Raw genomic sequence first — 23,414 nt, 5'->3', positions numbered from 1 at the left:
AAAAAAGGAAGAATGCATGTGGTTTCCTTTTGTTCTATTCACTAATAAAGACTTTTTCCAAAGAGGAAAGTAAAACTTTTCACCGTTTTCAGCTTCAGCTTTTCACCATCTTGCCGTTTTCCTCTCTATCGGTGCTTTTTTCATCTTCTACCTTAGCTCGTAAGCCTCAGATCCACGAGCCACGAGGACCACGACCCATTTTTTTTTTTTTGCTTCGCATTACTTATTTCACAATATTTCATTTAATTAATTAAAGAGCTACTAGTAACTAAAAAATGACTTTTTAAAACGTTAATGACTAGGGTTCTTTTGATCAACTATTTAATATTGTGATTAACCGTATTATTGTAATGTTGGTTCTGGTAACCGTTAATAATTGTGTCAGAAAATGTCTCTTTTTTTTTAAATTCTAATTTGTTTTTACTAAAAAACAAACTGAAAAAGAAACCGAAAGGTAAAATTAATCGAGGTTAATGCCACCATTTGAAAATGATTATTTAACTTTTTTTTGTTGTCGGTTATAATTTTGTTTTTCCGATAAATATGAGAAAATTGAGAGTACAGTGAAGTAGTATAGTGTAGTGGGAAAGTCTGGAAACAGCTGTATCTAACTTTTTCCCTTTTCTCTATGATTCTGTTGTGAATAATGCAGAGCCGCCGTGAGCTCAGGCGCCACCGTAACGAAGAACAAACCTGAAGGAGAAAAATAAGCCATGGGATGTGCGGCGTCCAAGCTCGATAACGAAGATGCTGTACGGCGTTGTAAGGATCGCCGCCGTCTGATGAAAGAAGCTGTCTACGCTCGTCATCATCTCGCCGCCGCTCACGCCGATTACTGCCGATCGCTTCGTATCACTGGATCTGCTCTTTCCTCATTCGCCTCCGGTGAGCCTCTCTCTGTATCTGATCAAACTCCGGCTGTTTTCCTCCATACTCCCCCTCCTCCGCTTTCTGAACAATCTCCGGCTAAATTTGTCCCTCCACGTTTTTCGCCGTCGCCTGCTCCTTCTTCTGTTTATCCTCCTTCGACGTCTCCTTCCGTCGCCAGTTCTAAGCAGCCTTCAGTCATGTCCACCTCTTCCAATCGACGCCGGAAACAGCAACCAAAACCTAGACTGCCTCATATTCTCTCGGAGTCAAGTCCTTCTTCTTCTCCGAGAAGTGAGAGATCCAATTTCATGCCCAATTTGTATCCCAGTGCTTATCAGAACTCTACTTACTCCGCTACTCCTTCTCATGCCTCCTCCGTCTGGAACTGGGAGAATTTCTACCCTCCTTCTCCTCCCGATTCCGAATTCTTCAACAGGAAGGCTCAAGAGAAGAAACATAACTCCGATAATCGATTCAACGACGAGGATACGGAAACAGTGAGGTCAGAGTATGATTTCTTCGACACGAGGAAGCAAAAGCAGAAGCAGTTCGAATCAATGAGAAATCAGGTGGAGGAAGAGACGGAGACGGAGAGAGAGGAAGTACAGTGTAGTGAATGGGAGGATCACGATCATTACAGCACCACGAGCTCCTCGGACGCAGCGGAGGAAGAGGAAGAAGATGATGATAGAGAATCAATTTCCGAGGTCGGGACACGCTCCGAGTTTGGATCTACGGTGAGAAGTAATTCGATGAGACGGCATCATCAACAACCTTCACCAATGCCGCAAGTATACGGCGGCGCTGAACAAAGTAAATATGATAAAGCAGATGATGCTACGATATCTTCTGGTAGCTATAGAGGCGGAGGAGATATCGCTGACATGAAGATGGTAGTTAGGCATAGGGATTTGAAAGAAATCATCGATGCCATTAAGGAAAATTTCGATAAGGCTGCTGCCTCAGGGGAGCAAGTCTCTCAGATGCTCGAGCTTGGCAGAGCTGAGCTCGATCGTAGTTTCAGCCAATTGAAGAGTGAGTTCTATTGTTCGTTCTGTTTTCTTTCTTTGATAACTTGGATTATCCTGCTTTTATGAAATTGAGTTTGTGACATTGTGAATTTTGTTTATTAGAAACGGTGATTCATTCGAGTAGTTTATTAAGCAACTTGAGCTCGACATGGACCTCGAAGCCGCCATTGGCAGTCAAGTATAGGATAGACACGACTGCGCTGGATCAACCGAACAGTTCGAAGAGCCTTTGTTCCACTCTTGACCGTCTCTTGGCATGGGAGAAGAAGCTTTATGAAGAAATTAAGGTCTTTTACAGTTTGTCCAAATCAAAGGTTTTTCCTTTTATGAAATTTAACAATTGATTGTTGGTAGCTGATGATTTCTTTTTCCAGGCTAGAGAAGGTTTCAAGATTGAGCATGAGAAGAAGTTATCACAGCTTCAAAGCCAAGAATATAAAGGGGAGGATGAAGCTAAGTTAGACAAGACAAAGGCCTCTATAACGAGGTTACAGTCACTGATCATTGTTACTTCTCAAGCTGTTACTACCACATCTACTGCCATCATCCGTCTTCGTGATACTGACCTTGTTCCACAACTCGTTGAGCTCTGTCATGGGTAAGTTTTCTCTCTATATATAACTGAATCACCAGATGCTGATGTTATCTTGTGATCCAACAGTTTTCTTGAATCTGACATTTTTGGCAAGCAATCATTATTCTTTACCCATTTGGTTTCTTAAATTCAGTATAGTATTATTATTCATTGCCACCTACTTTTCATATTTTTGAAAGAATCTTGTGGACTCAATAAGTAGGTGAACAATTATGAGCCCATGCGTTTTAGAATTCTGTGGTCCTTGATATGCTTAGAGTGAGACAAAAAGGTCTCTTACCTCTCTTGTCAATTGTTACAATTTATTTCTTAGCTTTTTAAGTTTTATAGCTTATCCTGTGAAAGTTTTATAGTAAGTTGCTGAAATTGGTAATTAGTTGAGAGGCAATAACATTGTTGGTTAGGCGTACTGACTAATTTCTAGTTTTGCCAGAAATGAATGTCTTCTGGTTTCTGGTATTCATCATGTGAATTCTGTAATCAATTCGAGTCTCTGGACATTTTGTTAAACAAAATCAAAACAAGACATTAATTTTGACCTTTGGAGACATTAATCTTTGGGTTTGTTTTCCACCGGATGCAGCTTTATGTACATGTGGAAATCTATGCATCAATACCATGAGACTCAGAACAGCATCGTGGAGCAAGTCCGGGGGCTCATTAACAGATCGGGCAAAGGCGAATCAACATCTGAGCTACACCGACAAGCTACACGTGACTTGGAATCAGCTGTCTCTTCTTGGCACTCCAGTTTCAGTAGTTTGATTAAATTCCAACGTGACTTCATACACTCAGTTCACGCCTGGTTCAAGCTGACCCTTCTTCCGGTTTGCCAAGAAGACGCCGCCAATCATCACAAAGAGCCGCTCGATGCTTACGCCTTCTGCGATGAGTGGAAACTCGCTCTAGATCGTATTCCCGATACAGTTGCATCTGAGGCAATCAAGAGCTTCATCAACGTTGTACACGTGATATCCGCAAAACAAGCCGATGAACACAAGATAAAGAAAAGAACAGAATCAGCATCAAAAGAGCTTGAGAAGAAGGCTTCGTCGGTTAGAAACCTAGAGAGAAAATACTACCAGTCATACTCAATGGTTGGTGTCGGTTTACCAGAGTCAGGACCCGATAACCAACACATGTTAGACGCTCGAGACCCGTTAAGCGATAAAAAGTCAGAGCTTGCGGTTTGCCAAAGGAGAGTTGAGGAAGAGATGGTGAAATACTCAAAGGCAATAGAAGTGACAAGAGCCATGACTTTGAATAATCTGCAGACAGGGTTGCCTGGTGTGTTCCAATCTTTAACAAGTTTCTCTGCTTTGTTCATGGAGTCTCTTCAAACGGTATGCACTCGCTCATACTCTATCAAATAGGACATTATATATTATATATATATATATATTGATATGCTTACAGAGTTTACAGTAACAATTGTGAGGTCAGTTATTGTAATGTTCCTTTTTTACCAAGAAAGTGTTGGATACATTTCTATTTATTACAAGGAGAATGTATATAAACAAAGTTTTGAAACTGAGGGAGTCGCTAAGATCTTACGGTTAAACGTGATATAACCTCTAACATGTTCTTATCTCGGCGATGGTGTAGGCATTCCTTTTAGTTGTTTTATAGAGTTTGTGATTTATGTATTGGGTTTGGCGAGAATATGAAGAAAACTCGGAAGAAAGCATAGTTAACTGTAAGCAATAAACTAGAATCTCTGTAGTGATGATTTACTAAAAGCTTTGATATGATCTTCAATTCCAAGTGGGTGGGGTCTTGTCTCCATCGGATTCTCTCTCGAGTTCACATCTGACAACTCTTCATTTCTTGTCTGAAAGTGAAACCACATGGTTTTGTAAAATCAGGATTTACCGGATCTGCTCTGTGTCTTCTTCTTGCCTTGTGTCCCTCCCCGAGCCTAATAGACAGAATCTCTCCCATGTCCCCTCTTGTCTTTATCCCTTTACTGTTTGAGGATAAAAGATCCATACCACGGAAACAAACAAAAAATATTGGAAAATAAATATCTCTTAATAGCTCTTTCCATATGAAAGCCTAGACCTGGCTGGCTTCCATCTCCAAAGGTGTCTATTCAACTTATCTGATGTCAACGTAATGACTATTTTAAGCATACAAGGTCTGAAACCAACTGATTCAATAAGAAATATTTAACAACATGATTAAAAGCCTAAAAGGCAAAACCCAAGTACATGTACTCACAATAACTCACTTCTCTGGATCATACTCCTTTTGCAACTCTCAGGGGCTTGGGATGACGAAACTCAGATGCCCTGGCTAATTGTGTTTTTGCGCATAATTAGCCAAGAGATCTAAGAAACAAATGACTATTTGAACATAGAGAGCAAATCATGATAATGAATCTACATTACCCTTTTCAGCAGGAAATCCGGTTATTGTTTTGTGGTTATCAAGTGGAATTAAGAGAGCATGGCAAAGGCATCAAGTGGTTCCAAGGCTCACCATTGAATAAGGCATCAAGTGCTTTCAAGGCTCACCATTGAATTGTCCACAATTCTCTGGTCCAGTCCAGGCAGATCAAATAATTTCAGTTGTGGAGCTGAAATAGAAAGGATGAAGGTAATATGTTATTATGATCACAAAAAATTTAACAGTATTATGAAAAAAAAATGCAGGTCAAATGTCTCATCACCCATGTAGAGTAATATATTAAACATAAAGCTCCCTTGATGATAACATATGATAGCCACCAACATAAAAAACTTTAGGCTCTAAACAAACTAGTGTACTAGATCATATTTAGCGGTGGCAACATATTATAGATAACCATTACACTGATACCAAAGACATTCAGACATCCAACTCAAATTTAGCCAAGAATGTTGCTACTTTGACGACTAAACCGGCTTATCACTTATGATTGTGTTACTGTATTAGAAATTAGACCAATCAATTACAATTACCTGTACACCAGTTATATCCTCATACCAGTCGTGCGAGTGCTTTGAACAGTTCACATTTGATCACCATTTTCCCAAAAATTAGTGTACCACCAAATATGACACAAGTCAGGCTATATGGTGACAGTTACACGCGCGAGAATATGCAGGCCAACTTAGCAGCGATATCATCAAGAACTTTGTTAAAATGTGGATCTTCTAGTCCTTTTACTGTCCATTGCAGCAGTCTGATATTAATGTCACTTAGTATTGGATCTCCATCTTGTGTACAGTGAAGTTGTATCAGGCGATCTATGCATTTGACCAAGTACTTGCTGGATCTCAGCTTAAAATGGTTAATAAACTTCTCTGCGTCCTCTTTGGCCTCAAAACTTGATACACACATACTCTCCAAAGTGTCAGTTAAGTTGAAAACAAGAAGTGTGCCTTCTGTAGCCTCCTCCTTGGTAATTTCATTCGACAGTAAAGCAGATATTCTAGAGAATTTCTTTCCTTGTTTGAATCCGGTACTCCGTGATTTCTTAAAGTCAAGAATTTTCCCAGTTGCTGCATAGTGTAATACCAGTTCATACTCCTCATCTGTTACTGAATATGGAGAACCAAACAGAACGCCAACCACAACTCTTCTTACCAACAAATTGTTTTGGAGGCCAGAGCTGAAAGATGGATGCGTTTTCCGAGAATCCAAATCATAAGAAACTGAATTGGTGATATTGTTTTCAAATTCTCTCAATAGGTCTTCCACAATACTGGAAGCATTTATTTTGCCAGAAACGAGCCTATCTGGTTTCTTTCTCTTGCCAGTTATAGTCTCAGTACGATATGCTTCTGAGCCGCAACTTTTACTGATACATATCTCTGAGACTCTAATGAGAGACTTACTTACTGACTCTTGAATGGTTCCACTTCCAGGGTTTAGAATCCAAGAAATGTATGTAGCCGCAGCAATGGAGAGATCTTCTACATCACATACTTGTCTACAGTCAGCCACTTTTGAAGCGCATATATGGTGGATATTTTCAAACGACTTTCCTTCTGAGAAGAGCATAGCAGATGCAAAATAGAACCAATCTGGGAAGTTAATAGCCAAAGCCCTGCCAGAAGATACAACATCATTCAAAAACCACTCACACGCACGTATATATAAATAGATCAAATCTGAGGGTATCAATTTGCATTTTATGTAAAGTTACCATTCGGTTTTGTCATCTAATGCTTGAACTTTTATTGGAGTAGGCTTACAATTAGTATCCCGTTGTTGTTGCCCAGGGACAGCAGACGCTTTACTGACAGTATGAGCTAACATTAGGAGGGACTTGGAACTGAGAGGACCCGCCAAGATTCTCAGAAATTGACACTGGAAAGGAAAGTATGTATCAGAAAATGGCAACATGGAAGCTAGTTCCATTGGTATACCCCACAACGATGGCCTTGAAATTGTATCCATTATTGCAGAGGCCAAACCAGCAAGTACTTCAAAAACAGAAGCAAGTCCCCTGGCGTAAAGAAAGAAATTGCATCAGAAAGCAAGAAAGATGGAAAACTAGAGATCACAACGCATAAGATTACACATGTCTATTATTGTAGATTTACATGACACCAATTGGATAGGAACTCACGTAAGCAAAAGCCATTTATGTAAGAGTGATCTAGTGTTGATAAACATAGTAGGAGATATCGCTAGGCAGATGACAATATCGCGCCACTCCCCCCTCTCGAAAAGCTCCCTTTTTACACAAAGGAAAGGCCTTTCCACCACCTCTTTCAAGATTCTGGAAACATCTACCTTCAAAGACAATGGATCTCGATACCAGAAAAGAATCCTGATCATCAAAAAGTGTCAGACCGGTCTACCTTTTTCTGAAACAAGAGAGCAAACATCTCAGAAGCTGTGGCTTCTTGAGTAATATGGAAAATGCAGACTAACATAGCTTGGAACAGAAACAGTACAAGAGGTCAAACCTCAGAGGTATCTTGTGGTTCTCTATAGATGATTCTCCCGGTAAGTAAGCAAGAAGCTTCGAGACAGCCCTATTTCTTCCATCCATAAGCTTTCCATGCGCGTTGAAACTGCTGATCTTACATGTTGAGGCTGCTGACCTTACAACAGCTTCGAATAACAATGTAGCCAATCTTCCTATGAACATTTCCAAGTCAGAAAAATATGAGAGAACAAACAAAAGTTAAAATCTTCAGATAACTCTAGGATAAGCTAAATCAAACGCACCATTTCCCCACAGTTTCTCAATAATATCCTTAGAGATTTCGATCAATTCTTCAGAGCAGCCAGGTAAATTGGAGCTCCCAAACTGTAATGTTTCCTCGTTTCGATACCTAATTACCTTACAATTGCTTGAAGATGATAAGGCGCAAACAATTGTTCGTACCATAAACTCAATTGCCGAATCAAAAACCTGAATTTTAATAAGAAAATCACTCACAAGTAAGAACTCAGCTACGTAGAAACAATGCAAGTCCAGGATAGATATGATACTAACCTGAGGTGCCTTGAAGCACATTATAGATAACGCTGCGTCCACAACCCTGACCCCAGAATCCTCGCAGCCGATATCCAGAGTCAGAGATCGGTTAAGCTCCGAGATAGCTAGTCCCATAGAAGAAGTAGACTCTTCCGCTTCTTCTTCTTCTTCGAATAATTCATCTCCGTTCTGAAGCCTGTAAGCAAGAGCGGCCAAGAGATCGGCGACTGCAGACGGAGAGGGCATCGAAAAGATGAGCAGAATCAATCGCCGGCGATGTAGATACTCGGAAATTACAAATGGCTCGGAACCGGTTAAGCCAAATATTTGTAATGCCCACTCAGATCATAAACCGGTTGAGGTATGAGTAGTTATGAAGTATGAACTTAATTAACACTTTGACGAAAAAAAAAAGAAAGTAAGATATTAAGCCCAAGCCCAATTGATAGTGAGGCCCAATTATGAGACGACACCATCTTTTTTTTTAAAGCGGTTTGTATTTTTGTACTTGCTATTTTCCTAAAGCTACTTTATCAGAAACAAATATGCTCACAGAAATGTATTTTCGTTGGTAATATGCTCACAATATATATATATCTTGTGTTTGAGTTTGAGTTTGATGTATCACACAAGATTAGCATAAATTATTTGTCTCCTTCTCTGGCTCTCTGCACCCATTGTCTCGTCGGTTTTCTTGGATCTTGCGAATTCGGCTTCCTTTCATTGACAGTAGGTCCCCGGCCTCTGCTTCTGCCTCTGCCTCTCCATCTCCCTCGACCTCTCCTGTTGGTGGAGCTGCTAGAGTTTGTCTCTGATTCAGCTTCTTTGGGTTCCTCTTCTCCTTGTTCTTGGCTTTCACCAGCTTCTTCTTCTTCGTTTCGTGACGTTGATGCATGAGCTGGTGGAGGAAGATACATACCGGGCACCACCGATATGTTTTTCTTCGGTTGAACCAAACCACCCTTTTCTTCCTGCGTCTTTAGAATAGACTCAAACCGCTCTCTTCTTATGTTCTCTGAATCTGACTGGAGCAGCGGGTCTTGGTCCTTGCCTGGTATTAAACTAGAGTCCTACGTGTAAGCCAAATTGTGAATTGAGGGGTTAGATCAATGAAAGGCACTGGATTGAATCCGAAGTTGATGGCTCACTCACCTGTAGAGATGATTGAGCACCAACTAAGTCAAGAACATGTTCAATGTCACTCGAGTGAAAAATTTTGCGGCACACTGGACAGTTTCCCAAGCTTTTATCTGCTGATCCAGAATTACCTGCAATACTTGTTCATTCAGATTACTTTTTCAGTAGTTTCCGTCAAAAAAAGACCTTATGATACAAACCTTCTCGAGCAGTTGATCCTCTACGCATATGTAAAGTGTCACCAGATTTCGAATCAGCCTCTTCCTGTGCATGAAGCCAATTCCACCACCTAATGATGCACTCACTGATCACTTGAAATCATTAAAGAACAATTAGACACCTTAAACATTTGGAATACAATCCCAACATAAGAAAGAGAATTGTAACTGAGGCTAACTATTCATTACCAGTGGAAACAATGAAAACAAGACATCAGCTTCATAAATGGCATTTGTTTACTCCCGCCATCCTCAGGGAATAACGGATACAAACACAGTGGACAATCTCCCTCCGGGTGATTCATAATTGTGAGCCTCTCCACTGCTTCCTAGAAACATATATTTTTAGTATACACTACATGACATTCTAATCTTAATCAAGATTGCATATGTAAATCCACGCACATACACACATCGTCTGCTCGTGATTCAGAAAACTCTACTTTTTCTTCTGCATACGACTTATTTCCTTTTAATTACACTAAATCTACCAGTCGATTATTTTTCATCAAGGAAAAGAAGTCACATTCTGAGATTTGCAGTAGCATGGTGCAATGAAGGAGAATTGCTCCACATACAGTACAGTAGAATAGAAGAAAATATATAGAGTAGTTACCTCACAAAGTTCTACAAGCATTAAAGAAGATGATAGTTGAGAAGCTTTCTCTTGCACTATGCCAATCAAAAGCTTTTGCCTTTGCTCGTCAAGACCCTTGGATTCAATCAGACTAATCCGAGGTGGTTCATCTGGATACTGTAATAACAAAAGAAGATACTTTAGCTTAATGATTCTCTACGCAAAGCTCCAGGATAATGACAACATTGATGACAAATCTACCTTAGAACCTGCTTGGAATCTAACAACGGCTTCCACAAACTGCAGAGCAGAAACAATGTTATACATCAAACATCAGATCATAGAGAAAAAAAAATTCAGAGGATCACTGAGTTCTTGCAACCAAAAAAAAAAAAAAACTTGAAAGCAAATTTTGGGCAAATCGAAGTCACATCAAATCATACAACAAAAGCAATTAAATTTTTCTACTTCTTAAGATCGAATTACTTATATGGATGATCGCCAAATCTGACAATCTCATTGCGTAAATTCTGGAGTTTTCAGATAGTTCTCGATTCCGAAGAACAAATTGGGGGGAAAAAAAAACCTGCTGAGAAGAGATTTCGGCGGTACGGGGCTTGATATGGAGGTGAAGATGAGGAGGATACGAATCCAGTATAACGCAGTCTTCGCTGTAAACTGCTTCTAGAGCTTCCACTTCCATAGCTACCTCTTCCTCCGTCATTGTTTAGAAGAGGAAGAGGAAGAGGCCGCACAGAGACGGCGAAGAAGAAGCAGACTTTTGTTTTTTCACTAATAGTTTTCATTATATATTTTATTGTAGCTTCCTAAAATATCTGAAACGGCCCAATACTATATAATAATTCTGATTTTGTCCAAATTAAATAGTTTTTTCTCAAATTCACCCTTTTTCCCTAACTTCTAATCCCCGAAGTTTCTACATTCTCGATAAGTAAATGTTAAAACATATCTGTTAAAAAGAGTAAATATGAAAAAGATTAGGAATAAAACAAATATAAAAAAAAGACGTAAGCGATGCCGGAGTTAAATTTTACCGGGAATCTGCCGACGGGGGACCAAGAGGCTGTGGCCGTACATACTTAGAGAACTTGACGGTAAGCTGTTTTTAATTCTGAGAAGTTTTATTTTTCTGTGTTTGTTGGAACGAAATCAAGCTTATTTAACAGATTTTGTACGATTTATGTCGTTGAATCGAGCATTTTACTTCCTTGTTTCGATACGTGGCTGGTTTGTGAACATGTTTGATTCCCTGTATTGTAAAGATGGAGAATTTAAGCTGTTAAATGTTTGGTAATTGTTCACATCTCATTTCATTGTCTGTGTTATCTGGTTGATTTTTTTTTTTTTTGTTCTCTCTATAAGCTTCAGGACAATTCATGTTTATATAGAGTTTGAAGAATGTCTTGGAACTTATTTGAGATTTGATAAGTCTTAACCCTTACTGTTTTGATCCATTTATCAAACTTTGCTCTTAGATGAGAAACTAATATGAATCTAGCATAAGGATACACTTATATGACAACTAAATATACTTTTATGTGATATAAACAAGGACTATTCACTTGCACAAGATAGTCATAGATTAAATACAAGATGCATGCAACTAGGTCCAAATAATCAACCATCGGAATTGCCGTGTCGAGTTATATGACACCATCTTCAGAGGTTTTTCTTTCTGAGTGTATCAATGAATCTTTTCTGTGTAATATCGTTTCTGGATATATAATCAAGAAAATCGTTGAAGCTGAATTCTCCATATGCAGCTGGTTTATTTTCATTGACGAGCTGAGTTGCTGGACTTATTTTCTTGTGCATAGGTAGACTGTGAAGACTTGCAAAAGAGAGCCGCTTGTAATCTTTGTTCACTGTTACACGATGAACCACACTCTTGTATATGCCATTGCTCATCACTTCTACCTGATCTCCCAACTGGACTATCAGAGCTCCTTCAATATACGGCACACAAACCCAGTTGTTGTTGCAGTCCTTTATCTGCAGCCCTTCGCTACTCTGGAGTAAGATTGTCAGCGAGCCATAGTCCGAGTGTGGTGGCATTCCCAAGGCAATCTCGGGTTCAGGACAAGCTGGATAGCAGTTTACCGCCATGACTTGTGAGCCTTCTTCTATTTCTTCCTGTAAGTAATTTTTCTCCAGTCCTAGACTTTCTGAGATAGCTTCAATTAGTTGCTTATGTAAAACATGCGTTGCTTCTGCGTATTTCCCCACCTTTTCCCTGATAGGAAAATGATATTTCGAGATGATCAAATCAGTTCTGAGTCACATTCTTTAGATACAAATTTCTTGCAAATTCTGAAACATCTATTGAGAAATTGGATTCTTAGACCAGTAAAAAGAGAACAAATTTGAGTTATTATCAGATAGTGAAGTTGGCCTAGATAGGTTTACTTACTTGTAGCAGGGAGGATTGGAAGGCCACAAATTGATCCAGTTTGAGAGAGGATGGGAGTAATGTTTTATGAAATCTCTCCAGTAATGAACTCTGTCTGTTGAATGGTTTATGCTGGTACCATACCTTACTGGCTCCTGAAAATTATCAGAAACCAGATGCATCTTCTCATCGGCAGGTAAGTCAAAGAACCTTGTAGCTGAATCTTGTGCATCTTTCACCACTGCTGATGATATTCCATGGTTTATAACCTGTAGAGAAGATCAGAGTAATGTAATTAATAAGAGGGATGAAAATGACACTAGTGTAGTGTTTTTAAAGAAACTGGGCAGTATACTTGACATCTGTGTAGAAAATGAAGATAAGCATCTTCACATGGCTCTCTACTTGTTTTATCCTCAATAAAGACAGAAACCAAGGACTTTGTCTTTTTCATTTATTTAATTTTTGATAAGGGACTTTGTTGGGTATGATAGAAATGCAAAAGATAAAAACTGCATTTCTCATAAGTCATATATCAAGCATGATTGGTAGATGTGATAAGTACATTCCATACTAGTCCTAGTGACCTGAGAAATGAAACTCATGGCTGAGTTTGATGATCTGAGAAATATAGACACATGAATAGGACAGTTAAGCATCAAACTTCTCTTTGTTTGGATTGTAACAATGCATGAATCTGAGTCGCAGAACTTGCCATGTGTCTTACCTAACAGACATGTGTAGTGTATGTAGCCAAAACACGAGTGTTACCTGAAAGAAACCAAATCCCTTGCAGGCCAATTCAATCTCATGGATGACACATAGTCTAAGCAAAGGATCGTGTAAGAAGGAGAGATCAATGACAGGAAGATTGATGGTACTGGTGCCAATGCTTGGACCGAGCATTGGTCGTTGTGAAGGTGGAAGAATGTAACGGGTAGGCACGTGAGGGTCACCTGACTCTGTAAGTTCCATAGCACTGGTAAAGTAATCATTAACCACACTCTTATTTGTTTCCTCCATTGTTTTTTTGCAAGAAATCTGTTTTGGTACTTGGGATTCCACTCTGTCCTAAGTTATAGTAAGCAAACATGCAAAGTCCGTTTTTATATACGCATGAAGATAACCTGGTTTTAGAAAAGGTCAACATTTCTGCTTTTCTCTTTGAATACGGTTTTGGAAACTACCTGCTTGTGTTCATATACACAAAACATTAAATGAATGGTTAGATGATTTCCCGAAATAAAGAATTCCCATTTGGTTTAAAGATATTCCACATTGGATTGAAAGGTATCTGTGAAGGGTGTATGACTAGTTGCATGTTTTGCTATTTGGATATATTATCAAATGAAAATAGTCATCATGCATGTTTTTCATAACTCTTATTATATTGTACACCTCAACGGTTTCTCTCTTTTTCCTCATCTAGGTCATACATAGGATATTTTCTTCTGCGAAGACGTCATTAAAAAAAGTGGAAACATGGACTAGTGTTGGTGGTATAGGTACATAAACATAGAACTATTCTTTTTATTTAATTGATGATGATATAAATATCCAAAGAAAAGGAGAAGTTATGGAGAGGTTTGGAGGTATATGAAAATGAATGTTATCTGAATGTGGCTCGAATCAGTGAGGTGATTTCCTTGGGATGAAGAAAAAAAGTGATGATTTGTTTTCTTCTTGTGACTCAGAAGAAGATAGAGAGTGGTGAGATTCAATGGAAGGAGACAGAAGGAAACCAACAAATAATAAGTGGTGCAAGTTGAAAGACAAGATTCAAGTTGGTGTTGGTTCCAAAATTATATCAACAAAACAATTCTTCTTGTTCGCATCTTTGAGTCTCCTCTTCCACTTCTGAAACGCGTTGACTTTGGCTTATGTCGGTATTTGGGCCAAACAATTAGTGTTAGCCCATCTTTGTAATAATCAGTTTGGGCCTTCGGTTTTAGCCCTTGAAGTTTTCTTTTTGGTCTTTTTTGGGCTTAGTTTTCTTTTTCTTTTAGCCTTGTTGTATGATTGTTTATTTTACCAAACTCAAATATTTGTTTTAATGGTAAACAAACAAAAAAAAAACAAGATTTCTTTCTCTATTTGGACATAAAAACAAAAAGTGGAATAGAAGAGCAACATAACATTTTTAACTACCAAAAACAAAACAACAAAAGCAAACTAAATTTTTACAATTCTCAAATTATCCTTTTGAGTATTATTTTTTTTTGTTGCTAAAGAACATGTCAACCACTTATATTTTCTGGTAGGTTTTAGTTTCACACGTTTTTATAATAAAACAGCCGTACTTCGAAGATTTGGTGACAGAATTGATTGGATTTTTTTCTCAATAATAATAGTTATTACCTTTAGTCAAACGAATAGTAGTAATTTTTATTTTATGGGATTCTTGTTCTGTCATTGACCTTTTTTCGTAGGCAGACTAAAATTGCTAACTATTTTGTTTGGAATCACCGTACCGAATCTGTAATTCCATTATTAGAACAGAGGTTAGTGAACGTGGTAGCCATTTGGCCCATTTCCCTGATATATTATCTTAAATAACCTTTTTTTTAAAACAAAATCTTAACTTTTTTTTACCACAAATAAGGTATCTCTCCAAACATTCAAATTCAAAATTCAACAGTGTTAAAAAAAAAAAAAAGATTGATCAATTGTTTCATTTTTCCCAGCTGGTTGAAATATGCATCTTCTAATTTTGTTACGTGTGCACATAGTAGAATTTAAAAAGAAAAAAAAAAAGTAGAGCTAATTGCACATGTATAGTTCGTCATTTACAACAAAGCAAATTGAAAAGAGGAAAGAATTGGTAAACATAACAACAATGAATCAAATATACGACGGAATTGATGAAATGAGTTGGCAATTGATCAAAGCCACGACTTCTTCAAACATTCTTCTTTACTAACTCTCTCATAGTAGTCTGTAGTCGTCATCGTCCTCCTCACCCCATAGCATCTCTATATAACTCCCCTCACCATTTTACTCCTCTTCTTCATCTCTCTCTGTCTCTTTATCTATCTTCGTACATTATATATAATGGGATCAACCGTGGCCGCCGCTCTCCTCCTCTTCCTAGCGGCAGTCCCTGCCGTCTTTGCCGCAACTTTCAAGGTCGGCGATATTTCTGGCTGGACCAGTAATCTTGATTACACGGTTTGGCTCACTGGAAAGACTTTCAGAGTCGGTGACACTCTAGGTAAATAAAAATGCTTGATTTTACACTACATGTAGATTACTTGTTTCGCAAGAATCATCTTTTTCCCCTCTAACAAGCTGATGATTTTATTCTTACAGAGTTCGTATATGGTCTTTCACACTCGGTGTCCGTGGTGGATAAAGCTGGCTACGATAACTGCGACAGTAGCGGAGCCACACAGAACTTTGCCGATGGAGACACTAAGATCGATCTTACCACAGTTGGAACAATGCACTTCCTTTGCCCTACTTTTGGTCACTGCAAGAACGGCATGAAACTCGCCGTTCCTGTCCTCGCCGCCGCTCCATCTCCTTCGACTCCTTCTTCGCCTCCCTCCACTCCTTCGACTCCTTCTTCCCCGCCCTCCACTCCGTCTACCCCTTCTTCGCCCCCCTCCCCTCCTTCGCCTCCTTCTCCATCGCTCCCCCCTAGCTCTCTGCCTCCATCTGCATCTCCGCCGACCAATGGCACGCCGGATTCAGAGACATTGACGCCTCCGCCAGCTCCATTGCCGCCTTCGCTGTCTCCAAACGCGGCATCTAAGGGAGTCATGAGCTATGGAATAATTGGAGTCACGATGATATTGATGTACGCTGTTATGACCTAAATAACAGGGTGGAAACAGAGCATTGTTTTGCTCCATGTCTTTTTTGGTCGGCGGCCTTTGGAAATACTACACCACTACGTGCTCTTTTGTGTGTAACGGAATTTTTTTGCCATTGACAATTTTTCCTTCTTCCTTCTTTTTTTAATTACTTGTAGGGGTTGATAAACGTTATAGCCATCTCCAAGCTATTTTATCTTATTCTTACCATATTTCTAAAATATTCTTTAGATTTCATTTCGATTGTTTACTATAACTCTTATTTCTTTTTTGTTATACACATTCGGACAAACGATTGATCTGTATTTGTCACACTTTTTCAAAATAAAATAAAAAACTGTAATCTCTCCAAAAACTGTTAGACAATGGAAAACGGTATATCTTCAACTGGTTGAACTAATTATGTTACATATGGTCAACCAATTCAATTGTCAAATCTTGTAATTGCATTTAAACAAAACCCCAAACATTGATGTAAGCTTACGAAATCTGTAGAGCATATATAAAACATTGCTAACAAACCATACCGTATGTATCGTTAAAATCTTGTTCAGCCAAAACTCATTCCAATTATTATAACAATAAAATAAAATTAAAAGAACGATTTTTCTTTCTTTCAGAAAGATTTTGTTTTAGTCGGAAACTTTCATATATTTATGAAGCATTTGAGTAGTATTAGAAGAAGTAAAAAAACCACCAATCTTCTTCTCACTCTGTTAATCTTCGACACTATCATATTTTCAGATTCGAAATTTATATGTCGATTTTACATTGTTCAATACATCATGTCATGATTTAAAAAAATGAAGGACAAAAGTTTGCATATGGCTAGTTGGTCATTTACAAAGAGAAATTTTGAAAAGAATAGAGAATTGGTAAACATAATAACAAAGAGATTTTTAAACAAACAATTCTTATAAAATAGAAAACAGCTGACGATTTTTTTTTTTTTTTTTTTTTTGTGGTAAACACAGCTGACGAACTTGATATATTGAATTGGCAATTGATCAAACCATGATATATTCAAACATCTCACGTCACGGCCTTTTTCTATATAACTCACCTCATATTTTAGCCTCTTCCTCATGATATATATAGAATATCTCAATGGGATCAACCGCCGCCACCGCTCTCCTCCTCCTCCTCCTCCTAGTGGCAGTCCCTGCCGTCTTTGCCGTGACTTTCCAGGTGGGAGATAATGATGGTTGGACCATTGGTGTCGAGTACACGAGTTGGGTTAGTGAAAAGACTTTCAGAGTCGGTGACACTCTAGGTAAATAAATTGTTTCTTTCATTACTTGCTTCACTTGTTTTCCCCATAACAAACTAATAACCATTTAGGTTAGAATTTGTTCATACTGATTACTTGTTTCACAAGAAACTCCTTTTTTACCTTCTAACAATCATAAGGATTTGTTGGTTTCTTTTGTATTGACCAATCAGAGTTCAAATATGGTCCTTCGCACTCGGTGGCCGTGGTGAATAAAGCCGACTATGATGGCTGCGAAACTAGCAGACCGACGCAGAGTTTTTCTGACGGAGACACTAAGATCGATCTTACAAAAGTAGGTGCTATACACTTCCTTTGCCTTACTCCTGGTCACTGCAGCCTTGGCATGAAACTCGCCGTACAAGTACTTGCTGCCGTTTCATTAGAGCCTCCACCGTCTCCATCAGCTCCATCGCCGTCTCCATCAGCTCCATCACCGTCTCCATCAGCTCCATCGCCGTCTCCATCGCCGGGAAACGCAGAAAACTTGAAAAATGCGGCGTCTAAGGGAATCATGAGCTATGGAAAGATTGTGGTGACGATGGTGTTGATGTACGGTGTGCTTAATTAGATATTCCCGCAACAATTGCCTCGATCTATTTTTGGTCTTGGTCTTTCGAACTAGTCCATCATGAAGTGCTCTTCTTGTGTGTAATAAATTATTTTCTTCATCAATACTTTTTTGCTTATTGTTATCTTTACTCGATCTCTTTTGTTCTATTACTCATGGTCGTAGCACAGCGTTATCGTTATCATGTTCTACATGCTTATTGAGTACAGTACAAATTAATCTTAGATTCCGGTTCCTTCCTCTTGGAACAATATTTACCGTTCGAATTTTGGGACATAAGGAAATACAAGTTGTCTTATATCTAAGCCAAATTAGAGCGTCAAAGGACGGCTTAGAGAGATTAGAAAACCAAATCGTATAAAGAAAGAGACGTTGTATTAAATTAACCCGTTTGTAAATTGTAAGATATATATATATAGTCATCTCAACTTGTATTTTTTGAATAACAAGTTTATTTCCAACAGCAACATTACATTTGACTAGTGTGAAATACACATCTTGGCGGACCCGGTTATTATATGGACTGGTAAAAATTGAACTATGTGGCAATAGACCAGTCCATTGTTTGACCGTCATAGCTAGTACGGTTTATGATATTGATGGTATAAAACTGACATGGTTAAGGAGAAGACACCATTATCAGCTTCAGCTTTGTGAAGGAGAACCGATCATTCACAAAAAAGGTTGTCAATATTGGACCGAGAGAGAAAAGCAAAATCATATTGATTAGTATAGACAAATTTGGTGGAGAAGCGTACTTCAAAATTTTTGTGTAGTATAGACAAATCTCATCACGAGTCTTTTATTTGTAAATTTGAAATGTGCTACACAAGATCGCGCCATTAAATGTTGAGAGAGTCCTTTTTTGGGTCTTCTGAGTAGTGGAAATGTAACCAAATGATTTATTAGCCCAAAACACCAACTAACCAACAACGTTTTACAAGCACCACAAGTTAGAAAATCTGACCCCATAAGAAACAAAATCTGACCCTGGTTTCATAGAAATAACAACCCAAATTTCATGGAACCAACACTAATATCGAGGAAGATGGAGTGAAGAGCGAGAGAGAGAGAAACCTTGTCTTCTTTTTTGCTTGCTTACTTGCTCTGCTGTTGTTTTAGCTTTGATATAGGGTTTCTGAGCTGTTAGATCTTTCTACTTACAAAGTAGTTTTTGGTAAGCTATTTGCTATTGACTGAGAAGACTGTATGATGGCAAATCTTCGAGACTTGTAATGTCTTCAATCATAATCTCTCTCTCCAGTTGCCGCCTTGTTGATTTCATCACAGTCTGTTATTCCACACAACTACCACTTTAGCCACAATTCATTTGATCAACTTATGTATAGCCCAAGATAAAACACCAAGAGTCAAATCTATTAATACCCAAGTTTCTTCGAATCTATAACTTGTTGCGACATTAGTATAGGCTACAGAATATACTTACGTTAAACTCCATGTATGAAGCACGCATGGATAGCCATTGCTGATCCATTAGCTTGAAGGCAATGCAATAAAGAAGGTCAAACGCAGACTCGTTCACTGATGACAACACAAGTCGTAGGACACAGGCTTAGTAATCTAATTCGTGACACAAGAAGAAGTCATAATATCAGAATTGTCTGAAAATTACCCGAAAGGAATCTTAGAAATGTTTCCCCAACAATACTTCGTGGTTTCACTGTAAAATTGAAGGGTGTCTATTGTTAGTATACACAACTAGTAGGATATTGTTACTGAACCTGAGTATCTCAAATAAGATACTCAAAATAAGTACTCAAGACTAATGCATATGCCCAGTTATAAGATTAAGAAAACAAGGAGTGGTAATTGCTATTTAAGCTAGTTGTTGCAAGATTGCTGCCTAATGCATGTAACAACAGTTCACAAAGGAATATCTATGTAATCATGGAAATAATAAATGTGGTAGTACCTGCTTCAAGGTCAAGCATCTGGATGAGCATGAATGTTATATTGATGCCAGCAACAGCAAAGGGGTATTCCCACACAGAACGATCGCCAACCTGTTTCCGCAGAAGGCCGTGGAAAGATTTCTGCAGGAAACAAATAAGTGGCATCAGGAATTGAGAGACTGGATTGAAATGGTATTAACTGATCGAAATACTATGTGATGGATACAAGTACGGTGCCACTGGAATTGAATGTTTTAACGAAAATACAGTTTTGAGAAGCATTTGCAACTGGTTATTATAAAGGCGTACCGGGAATTTCCTAGCGAAGTACAACAAGTTTTCGAGAGAAATAAAACCACCACCCCTGCCAGATGCTCTACTGTGAGTCAATTGAAGTGGGAAAATCCAAGGATAATGACAATGAGATGAGACGTTACCTAAAATCTGTCGATGGATCTTTTCCCTGCCAACCCATTTCCTTCCACTGATCAGATACAATTCCGTGTAGCTCTTCTTCAGGAAATGCAAGTTTCCAAAGATCCTTTAGAGCTTCCTACACACATATGAAATAGCAAACAATATATTTATGTAAACGCAGGTAGAGTTTTGACCAATGAAGCTAGCATACAGTAAAACTGAAGAGCTGGTAAACTTGAAACAGAGACCATCTAATTTATGGAACAAGTTAGTTGTGAGCAGTCCTTACAAACACAGCCCATAAAGGAAAGCATACCTGATGCTGAGGTATTGAGCTGTCATAAGCAACATCAATGCGGCTTTGCAACCTCTGCAGGCATTCCTCCTGCAAGCATTGACAATAAGGATCATACAAGTTATATATACTACTTGAAAAATACTAACCAGAAGTCAGCTAATATGAGAGGAGAAACAAGCAATCATTATAAAGTAAACCAATTAAAAAAGAGGAAAATGGTACCTGAGCAGGCGTTAGATCAAATGAAGGACGAGGGTCACCGTCTCTACCCTGAACACAAACACAGGAAAGGCCACGGCCTAACCACGCTGCCGATCCAGCTACAACCTCAGCTGCAATAAAATTAAAATCAGAATTGTGATGTTTTTTGATAAAGAAATGATTTCTTAATGCAAGAGGGTGACTAGTCAAACATCTTTTAGCTGACTTTTATATTACAAATACGATAACTAATACGTGAGAAGCATACAATGTCATTTAAGCATCAGACTTGTCAAAATACAGAACGATGAAAGAAAAATCAAAGATTCCAGAACACATCATCCATTAGCTTCAACTTATTGACTATCAAAATCGAAGCAAGTAACAAAAGATTTTAGCAAAACATGCTTCCATGGAAAAACAAACTAGCAATATAGTCAAAAAGAGAAATGGAATCTGCAGGGAAGAAGACTAATCTCAACTAGAGAAATCAACGCAAACAATTTCGTATGGGAAATACTAAAAATAGGACTTACAAAGAAGATCAACACACATAACAAAAACTCCACGAATTTATGAGAAAGAGCAACGAAAAAGCAAATGGCGAAAGGTAGATCTGCGACACTAAATCTCAGATAAAAAGGCAATCGCCAGCGAATACACAGAGAGAAAGAGAAAACGTGGAAAAAGTGGGAGAGAGAGAGAGAGAGAGAAATAGAGATAGAGATGTATAATGATGAGAAAACGCGTTTGTTCCAGAAGAAGCAAAAAAAATAGAAAGAATCATCGTACAAAGTGAAGATGAAATTTACCAGAAGAAGAATGATAAACACTTCCTCGTTCTAGACCTTGTGAAATCCTTCTCACTGCTACGAACGATCCTCCTCTATCATCCATCTCTCTCTCTCACTCTCTTCCGAGTCACCTCAATCACCAAATATCTTCTATCAAATGCAGAAACAAACAACAAATACAAGTTATCGAATCAATCGGAACTTTCGGAATCTGAATCAAACAGAGACGCAATGCGAATCCATATCATGAGAAACTGATCAAAAACACCTAAACAGAGATAATCATACTATATGTACCCGCCGGAAAACGAACAAATCGGCGTCGCTGCTTTTAGATACAACAGAGAGATAGACGAAAACAGTTAGGATTGAGAGATCTACCGAGAGAGTCGCCGGAGTTTAGGCGGCGATTGAGCTTAACAGATGGCGGAATTTATGAAGATTCGGCCGTTTCTCTTCTTTTTTTTCTTTCTTTGGGTTTAAGAAAATAAAAATGGGGATTTACAACTAAAGGATCTGGCGCGTGTTGTTCAGTCGCTATCAAAAGCTTAGTAACGGAAAATAATGACTCGTGCGGTCATCGGTATTTAAGTCGGACGACGTCAACGACAATCTTCTAATTCATTTTTTTTATTATTATCTTTCAATCTTCTCTATTTTTAAGCATCTTTTTAAGATTCTGTTTTCTACTGTTGTGAACATCGTGAATATTGCTGTAACACAATAGTAATTCGAAATGAATTACATAATTAACTTATGGTTATTTGTTTTCATTTTTTCTATATACTAACCAACCATTAGAAAGTTATACTTTAAAATCAAAGATCTACTTGGTTGTTAACACATTCAAAATAGCTGAGCGGTTAAGGAATGGTTAGGCAACAACAAAATTTTGAATTACCTGATCAAAATATTGAAATCTAATCTCACAGAATTATATGATTAGTAAAGTCTTAGTGCCACACTTCCGTTTGCAACTAGTGACGCTTCGAGTTTGGAAATGCATTATCGAAATTAAACTTTATTTAATAAAATCTATCTAAAGGTTAGCTTTCAATCTAGTTTTTGTTTACTTTCTTAATAAAACAAAACATCGAATCCGAGTAAGATAATATAGCATGTAGAGTAATAATGTTGTCTTACAAAGCTAACCACATAAGTGAGATCACGGTATCATGGGTGCGACAATTTCATTAAGGCGTGGGCCAATACTATCACCGGTATGGTTCAAATATAGCCGACCCGCGTGTAAACTGCCTTTTCTTTTTGTTCGTGTGATTAGACATTCACTTAGTAACATGTCAATTATTAGTAGATCCTTACCGTTTAATGCAAAAATAAAATTTCAATATACAACTACTAGTATTAAATTTACAACTTCTATAAAACTTTTGGGAAATTGTCAAAAGTCGTTGTAACGAGGCATGACTACTTTCTCCGACAAAGGCTCCGTTCTGCAAGCAAATGTTTCTAGATCCCAAAAATTATGTTTGGGTGTGTATATTACATGATATGCCAGTCCAATTTTTATCTATCAATTTTGTATATAAACGTGGATCACAAACTTTACTTGAACACAAACGAAGAAATACAAAATATTTCTCAAACTAAAAAAAATAAAATAAATACAAAATATTTCTCAAACTATTGTAGTATTTAACTAACAAAAAAAGTCGAGATCTTTTTTTTTTTTTTTGTCGTAAGTCGAGATCTTTTAAAAATGAAACTTGTGTTGTCTGAAACAAATGCTTAGATTTTGAATAGATAATATAATGAGTTTTATGCAGAGTCGTGCACCACGCCACCACAAGCTCGTGTACCTTCAGTTTCTGAAACACGATTCAACTCTAGATTTTGTATAGAGTTCAATTCGTGCTC

At 38.1% G+C, this 23,414-nt stretch overlaps 8 protein-coding genes across 18 annotated transcripts; 4 read left to right on the top strand and 4 right to left on the bottom strand.

Annotated features, from left to right (window-relative positions):
* The first annotated feature begins 412 nt into the window (after positions 1 to 412).
* Positions 413 to 4,056, top strand: AT3G60320 (bZIP domain class transcription factor (DUF630 and DUF632)). The gene is made up of 4 exons (NM_115896.3): positions 413 to 1,905; positions 2,004 to 2,188; positions 2,276 to 2,499; positions 3,080 to 4,056. Exons 1-4 carry the CDS (start codon positions 714 to 716, stop codon positions 3,867 to 3,869), a joined length of 2,391 nt encoding a protein of 796 aa, NP_191591.2. The 5' UTR covers positions 413 to 713; the 3' UTR covers positions 3,870 to 4,056.
* Positions 4,057 to 4,473: 417 nt separating this feature from the next.
* AT3G60310 (acyl-CoA synthetase family protein) lies at positions 4,474 to 8,260 on the bottom strand. Of its 2 annotated transcripts, NM_001340038.1 has the most exons (8): positions 7,934 to 8,260; positions 7,663 to 7,849; positions 7,398 to 7,572; positions 7,055 to 7,258; positions 6,629 to 6,931; positions 5,439 to 6,529; positions 4,887 to 5,074; positions 4,474 to 4,791 (listed from the first exon to the last, which is right to left on the bottom strand). In NM_001340038.1, exons 1-6 carry the CDS (start codon positions 8,159 to 8,161, stop codon positions 5,563 to 5,565), a joined length of 2,064 nt encoding a protein of 687 aa, NP_001327463.1. In that variant the 5' UTR covers positions 8,162 to 8,260; the 3' UTR covers positions 4,474 to 4,791; positions 4,887 to 5,074; positions 5,439 to 5,562. The 2 variants fall into 2 exon arrangements, with proteins under 2 accessions (NP_001327463.1, NP_001319804.1); NM_001340037.1 differs by having other exon boundaries at positions 4,525 to 5,074.
* Positions 8,261 to 8,393: 133 nt separating this feature from the next.
* Positions 8,394 to 10,804, bottom strand: AT3G60300 (RWD domain-containing protein). Of its 2 annotated transcripts, NM_001203211.1 has the most exons (8): positions 10,413 to 10,679; positions 10,216 to 10,245; positions 10,109 to 10,147; positions 9,887 to 10,024; positions 9,460 to 9,599; positions 9,253 to 9,356; positions 9,068 to 9,183; positions 8,431 to 8,985 (listed from the first exon to the last, which is right to left on the bottom strand). In NM_001203211.1, the coding sequence occupies exons 1-8, from the start codon at positions 10,569 to 10,571 to the stop codon at positions 8,560 to 8,562; spliced, it is 1,152 nt and encodes a 383-aa protein (NP_001190140.1). In that variant the 5' UTR covers positions 10,572 to 10,679; the 3' UTR covers positions 8,431 to 8,559. The 2 variants fall into 2 exon arrangements, with proteins under 2 accessions (NP_191589.3, NP_001190140.1); NM_115894.5 differs by lacking the exon at positions 10,216 to 10,245 and having other exon boundaries at positions 8,394 to 8,985; positions 10,434 to 10,804.
* Positions 10,805 to 11,235: 431 nt separating this feature from the next.
* On the bottom strand, positions 11,236 to 13,519 carry AT3G60290 (2-oxoglutarate (2OG) and Fe(II)-dependent oxygenase superfamily protein). Its single transcript, NM_115893.4, has 3 exons — positions 13,029 to 13,519; positions 12,279 to 12,526; positions 11,236 to 12,101 (listed from the first exon to the last, which is right to left on the bottom strand). The coding sequence occupies exons 1-3, from the start codon at positions 13,278 to 13,280 to the stop codon at positions 11,528 to 11,530; spliced, it is 1,074 nt and encodes a 357-aa protein (NP_191588.2). The 5' UTR covers positions 13,281 to 13,519; the 3' UTR covers positions 11,236 to 11,527.
* Positions 12,223 to 14,313, top strand: AT3G60286 (uncharacterized protein). Of its 6 annotated transcripts, NM_001340031.1 has the most exons (4): positions 12,223 to 12,453; positions 13,054 to 13,221; positions 13,687 to 13,762; positions 13,952 to 14,237. In NM_001340031.1, the coding sequence occupies exon 4, from the start codon at positions 13,978 to 13,980 to the stop codon at positions 14,116 to 14,118; it is 141 nt and encodes a 46-aa protein (NP_001319803.1). In that variant the 5' UTR covers positions 12,223 to 12,453; positions 13,054 to 13,221; positions 13,687 to 13,762; positions 13,952 to 13,977; the 3' UTR covers positions 14,119 to 14,237. The 6 variants fall into 6 exon arrangements, with proteins under 6 accessions (NP_001319803.1, NP_001325888.1, NP_001325890.1 ...); NM_001340035.1 differs by lacking the exon at positions 12,223 to 12,453 and having other exon boundaries at positions 12,714 to 13,194; positions 13,952 to 14,219; NM_001340034.1 differs by lacking the exon at positions 12,223 to 12,453 and having other exon boundaries at positions 12,714 to 13,221; positions 13,952 to 14,219.
* A 937-nt stretch (positions 14,314 to 15,250) lies between these two features.
* UCC3 (uclacyanin 3) lies at positions 15,251 to 16,457 on the top strand. Its single transcript, NM_115892.4, has 2 exons — positions 15,251 to 15,468; positions 15,567 to 16,457. Exons 1-2 carry the CDS (start codon positions 15,309 to 15,311, stop codon positions 16,073 to 16,075), a joined length of 669 nt encoding a protein of 222 aa, NP_191587.1. The 5' UTR covers positions 15,251 to 15,308; the 3' UTR covers positions 16,076 to 16,457.
* A 647-nt stretch (positions 16,458 to 17,104) lies between these two features.
* On the top strand, positions 17,105 to 18,145 carry AT3G60270 (Cupredoxin superfamily protein). Its single transcript, NM_115891.2, has 2 exons — positions 17,105 to 17,345; positions 17,516 to 18,145. The coding sequence occupies exons 1-2, from the start codon at positions 17,180 to 17,182 to the stop codon at positions 17,911 to 17,913; spliced, it is 564 nt and encodes a 187-aa protein (NP_191586.1). The 5' UTR covers positions 17,105 to 17,179; the 3' UTR covers positions 17,914 to 18,145.
* Positions 18,146 to 18,649: 504 nt separating this feature from the next.
* On the bottom strand, positions 18,650 to 22,143 carry AT3G60260 (ELMO/CED-12 family protein). Of its 4 annotated transcripts, none has more exons than NM_115890.4 (10): positions 21,918 to 22,143; positions 21,555 to 21,686; positions 20,764 to 20,873; positions 20,560 to 20,628; positions 20,264 to 20,379; positions 20,136 to 20,190; positions 19,847 to 19,967; positions 19,547 to 19,594; positions 19,361 to 19,455; positions 18,650 to 19,204 (listed from the first exon to the last, which is right to left on the bottom strand). In NM_115890.4, exons 2-10 carry the CDS (start codon positions 21,637 to 21,639, stop codon positions 19,103 to 19,105), a joined length of 801 nt encoding a protein of 266 aa, NP_567097.1. In that variant the 5' UTR covers positions 21,640 to 21,686; positions 21,918 to 22,143; the 3' UTR covers positions 18,650 to 19,102. The 4 variants fall into 4 exon arrangements, with proteins under 4 accessions (NP_567097.1, NP_001078320.1, NP_001030900.1 ...); NM_001084851.2 differs by having other exon boundaries at positions 18,653 to 19,204; positions 21,834 to 22,099; NM_180396.2 differs by having other exon boundaries at positions 18,796 to 19,204; positions 21,555 to 21,683; positions 21,918 to 22,099.
* Between the last annotated feature and the right edge of the window lie 1,271 nt (positions 22,144 to 23,414).

Source organism: Arabidopsis thaliana, chromosome 3, assembly GCF_000001735.4.
Source record: "Arabidopsis thaliana chromosome 3, partial sequence".
Taxonomy (NCBI): domain Eukaryota; kingdom Viridiplantae; phylum Streptophyta; class Magnoliopsida; order Brassicales; family Brassicaceae; genus Arabidopsis; species Arabidopsis thaliana.
Note: the sequence above shows the minus strand (reverse complement) of the source record. Positions and strands in the feature narration are given on the sequence as shown.

Bases quoted from the DNA above. Each gene is read 5' to 3' on its own strand.
- AT3G60320 (NM_115896.3), top strand. From the start codon at position 714: ATGGGATGTGCGGCGTCCAAGCTCGATAACGAAGATGCTGTACGGCGT. The intron at 1,906-2,003 runs GTGAGTTCTATT...TTTGTTTATTAG, and splicing joins TAGTTTCAGCCAATTGAAGA to AAACGGTGATTCATTCGAGT. The intron at 2,189-2,275 runs GTCTTTTACAGT...TTCTTTTTCCAG, and splicing joins AGCTTTATGAAGAAATTAAG to GCTAGAGAAGGTTTCAAGAT.
- AT3G60310 (NM_001340038.1), bottom strand. From the start codon at position 8,161: ATGCCCTCTCCGTCTGCAGTCGCCGATCTCTTGGCCGCTCTTGCTTAC. The intron at 6,932-7,054 runs GTGAGTTCCTAT...TCTTTACGCCAG, and splicing joins CATAAATGGCTTTTGCTTAC to GGGACTTGCTTCTGTTTTTG. The intron at 6,530-6,628 runs GTAACTTTACAT...ATCTTCTGGCAG, and splicing joins TTAGATGACAAAACCGAATG to GGCTTTGGCTATTAACTTCC.
- AT3G60300 (NM_001203211.1), bottom strand. From the start codon at position 10,571: ATGACGGAGGAAGAGGTAGCTATGGAAGTGGAAGCTCTAGAAGCAGTT. The intron at 9,600-9,886 runs GTAACTACTCTA...ATATGTTTCTAG, and splicing joins TGCTTGTAGAACTTTGTGAG to GAAGCAGTGGAGAGGCTCAC. The intron at 9,357-9,459 runs GTAATGAATAGT...TCAAGTGATCAG, and splicing joins TGTTTTCATTGTTTCCACTG to TGAGTGCATCATTAGGTGGT.
- AT3G60290 (NM_115893.4), bottom strand. From the start codon at position 13,280: ATGGAGGAAACAAATAAGAGTGTGGTTAATGATTACTTTACCAGTGCT. The intron at 12,527-13,028 runs GTAACACTCGTG...TCTTCTCTACAG, and splicing joins AGGGATTTGGTTTCTTTCAG to GTTATAAACCATGGAATATC. The intron at 12,102-12,278 runs GTAAGTAAACCT...TTTTCCTATCAG, and splicing joins TCCAATCCTCCCTGCTACAA to GGAAAAGGTGGGGAAATACG.
- AT3G60286 (NM_001340032.1), top strand. From the start codon at position 13,978: ATGGAAGGAGACAGAAGGAAACCAACAAATAATAAGTGGTGCAAGTTG.
- UCC3 (NM_115892.4), top strand. From the start codon at position 15,309: ATGGGATCAACCGTGGCCGCCGCTCTCCTCCTCTTCCTAGCGGCAGTC. The intron at 15,469-15,566 runs GTAAATAAAAAT...TTATTCTTACAG, and splicing joins CAGAGTCGGTGACACTCTAG to AGTTCGTATATGGTCTTTCA.
- AT3G60270 (NM_115891.2), top strand. From the start codon at position 17,180: ATGGGATCAACCGCCGCCACCGCTCTCCTCCTCCTCCTCCTCCTAGTG. The intron at 17,346-17,515 runs GTAAATAAATTG...TTGACCAATCAG, and splicing joins CAGAGTCGGTGACACTCTAG to AGTTCAAATATGGTCCTTCG.
- AT3G60260 (NM_115890.4), bottom strand. From the start codon at position 21,639: ATGGATGATAGAGGAGGATCGTTCGTAGCAGTGAGAAGGATTTCACAA. The intron at 20,874-21,554 runs GTAAATTTCATC...ATTTTATTGCAG, and splicing joins TGTTTATCATTCTTCTTCTG to CTGAGGTTGTAGCTGGATCG. The intron at 20,629-20,763 runs GTACCATTTTCC...CAATGCTTGCAG, and splicing joins TTGATCTAACGCCTGCTCAG to GAGGAATGCCTGCAGAGGTT.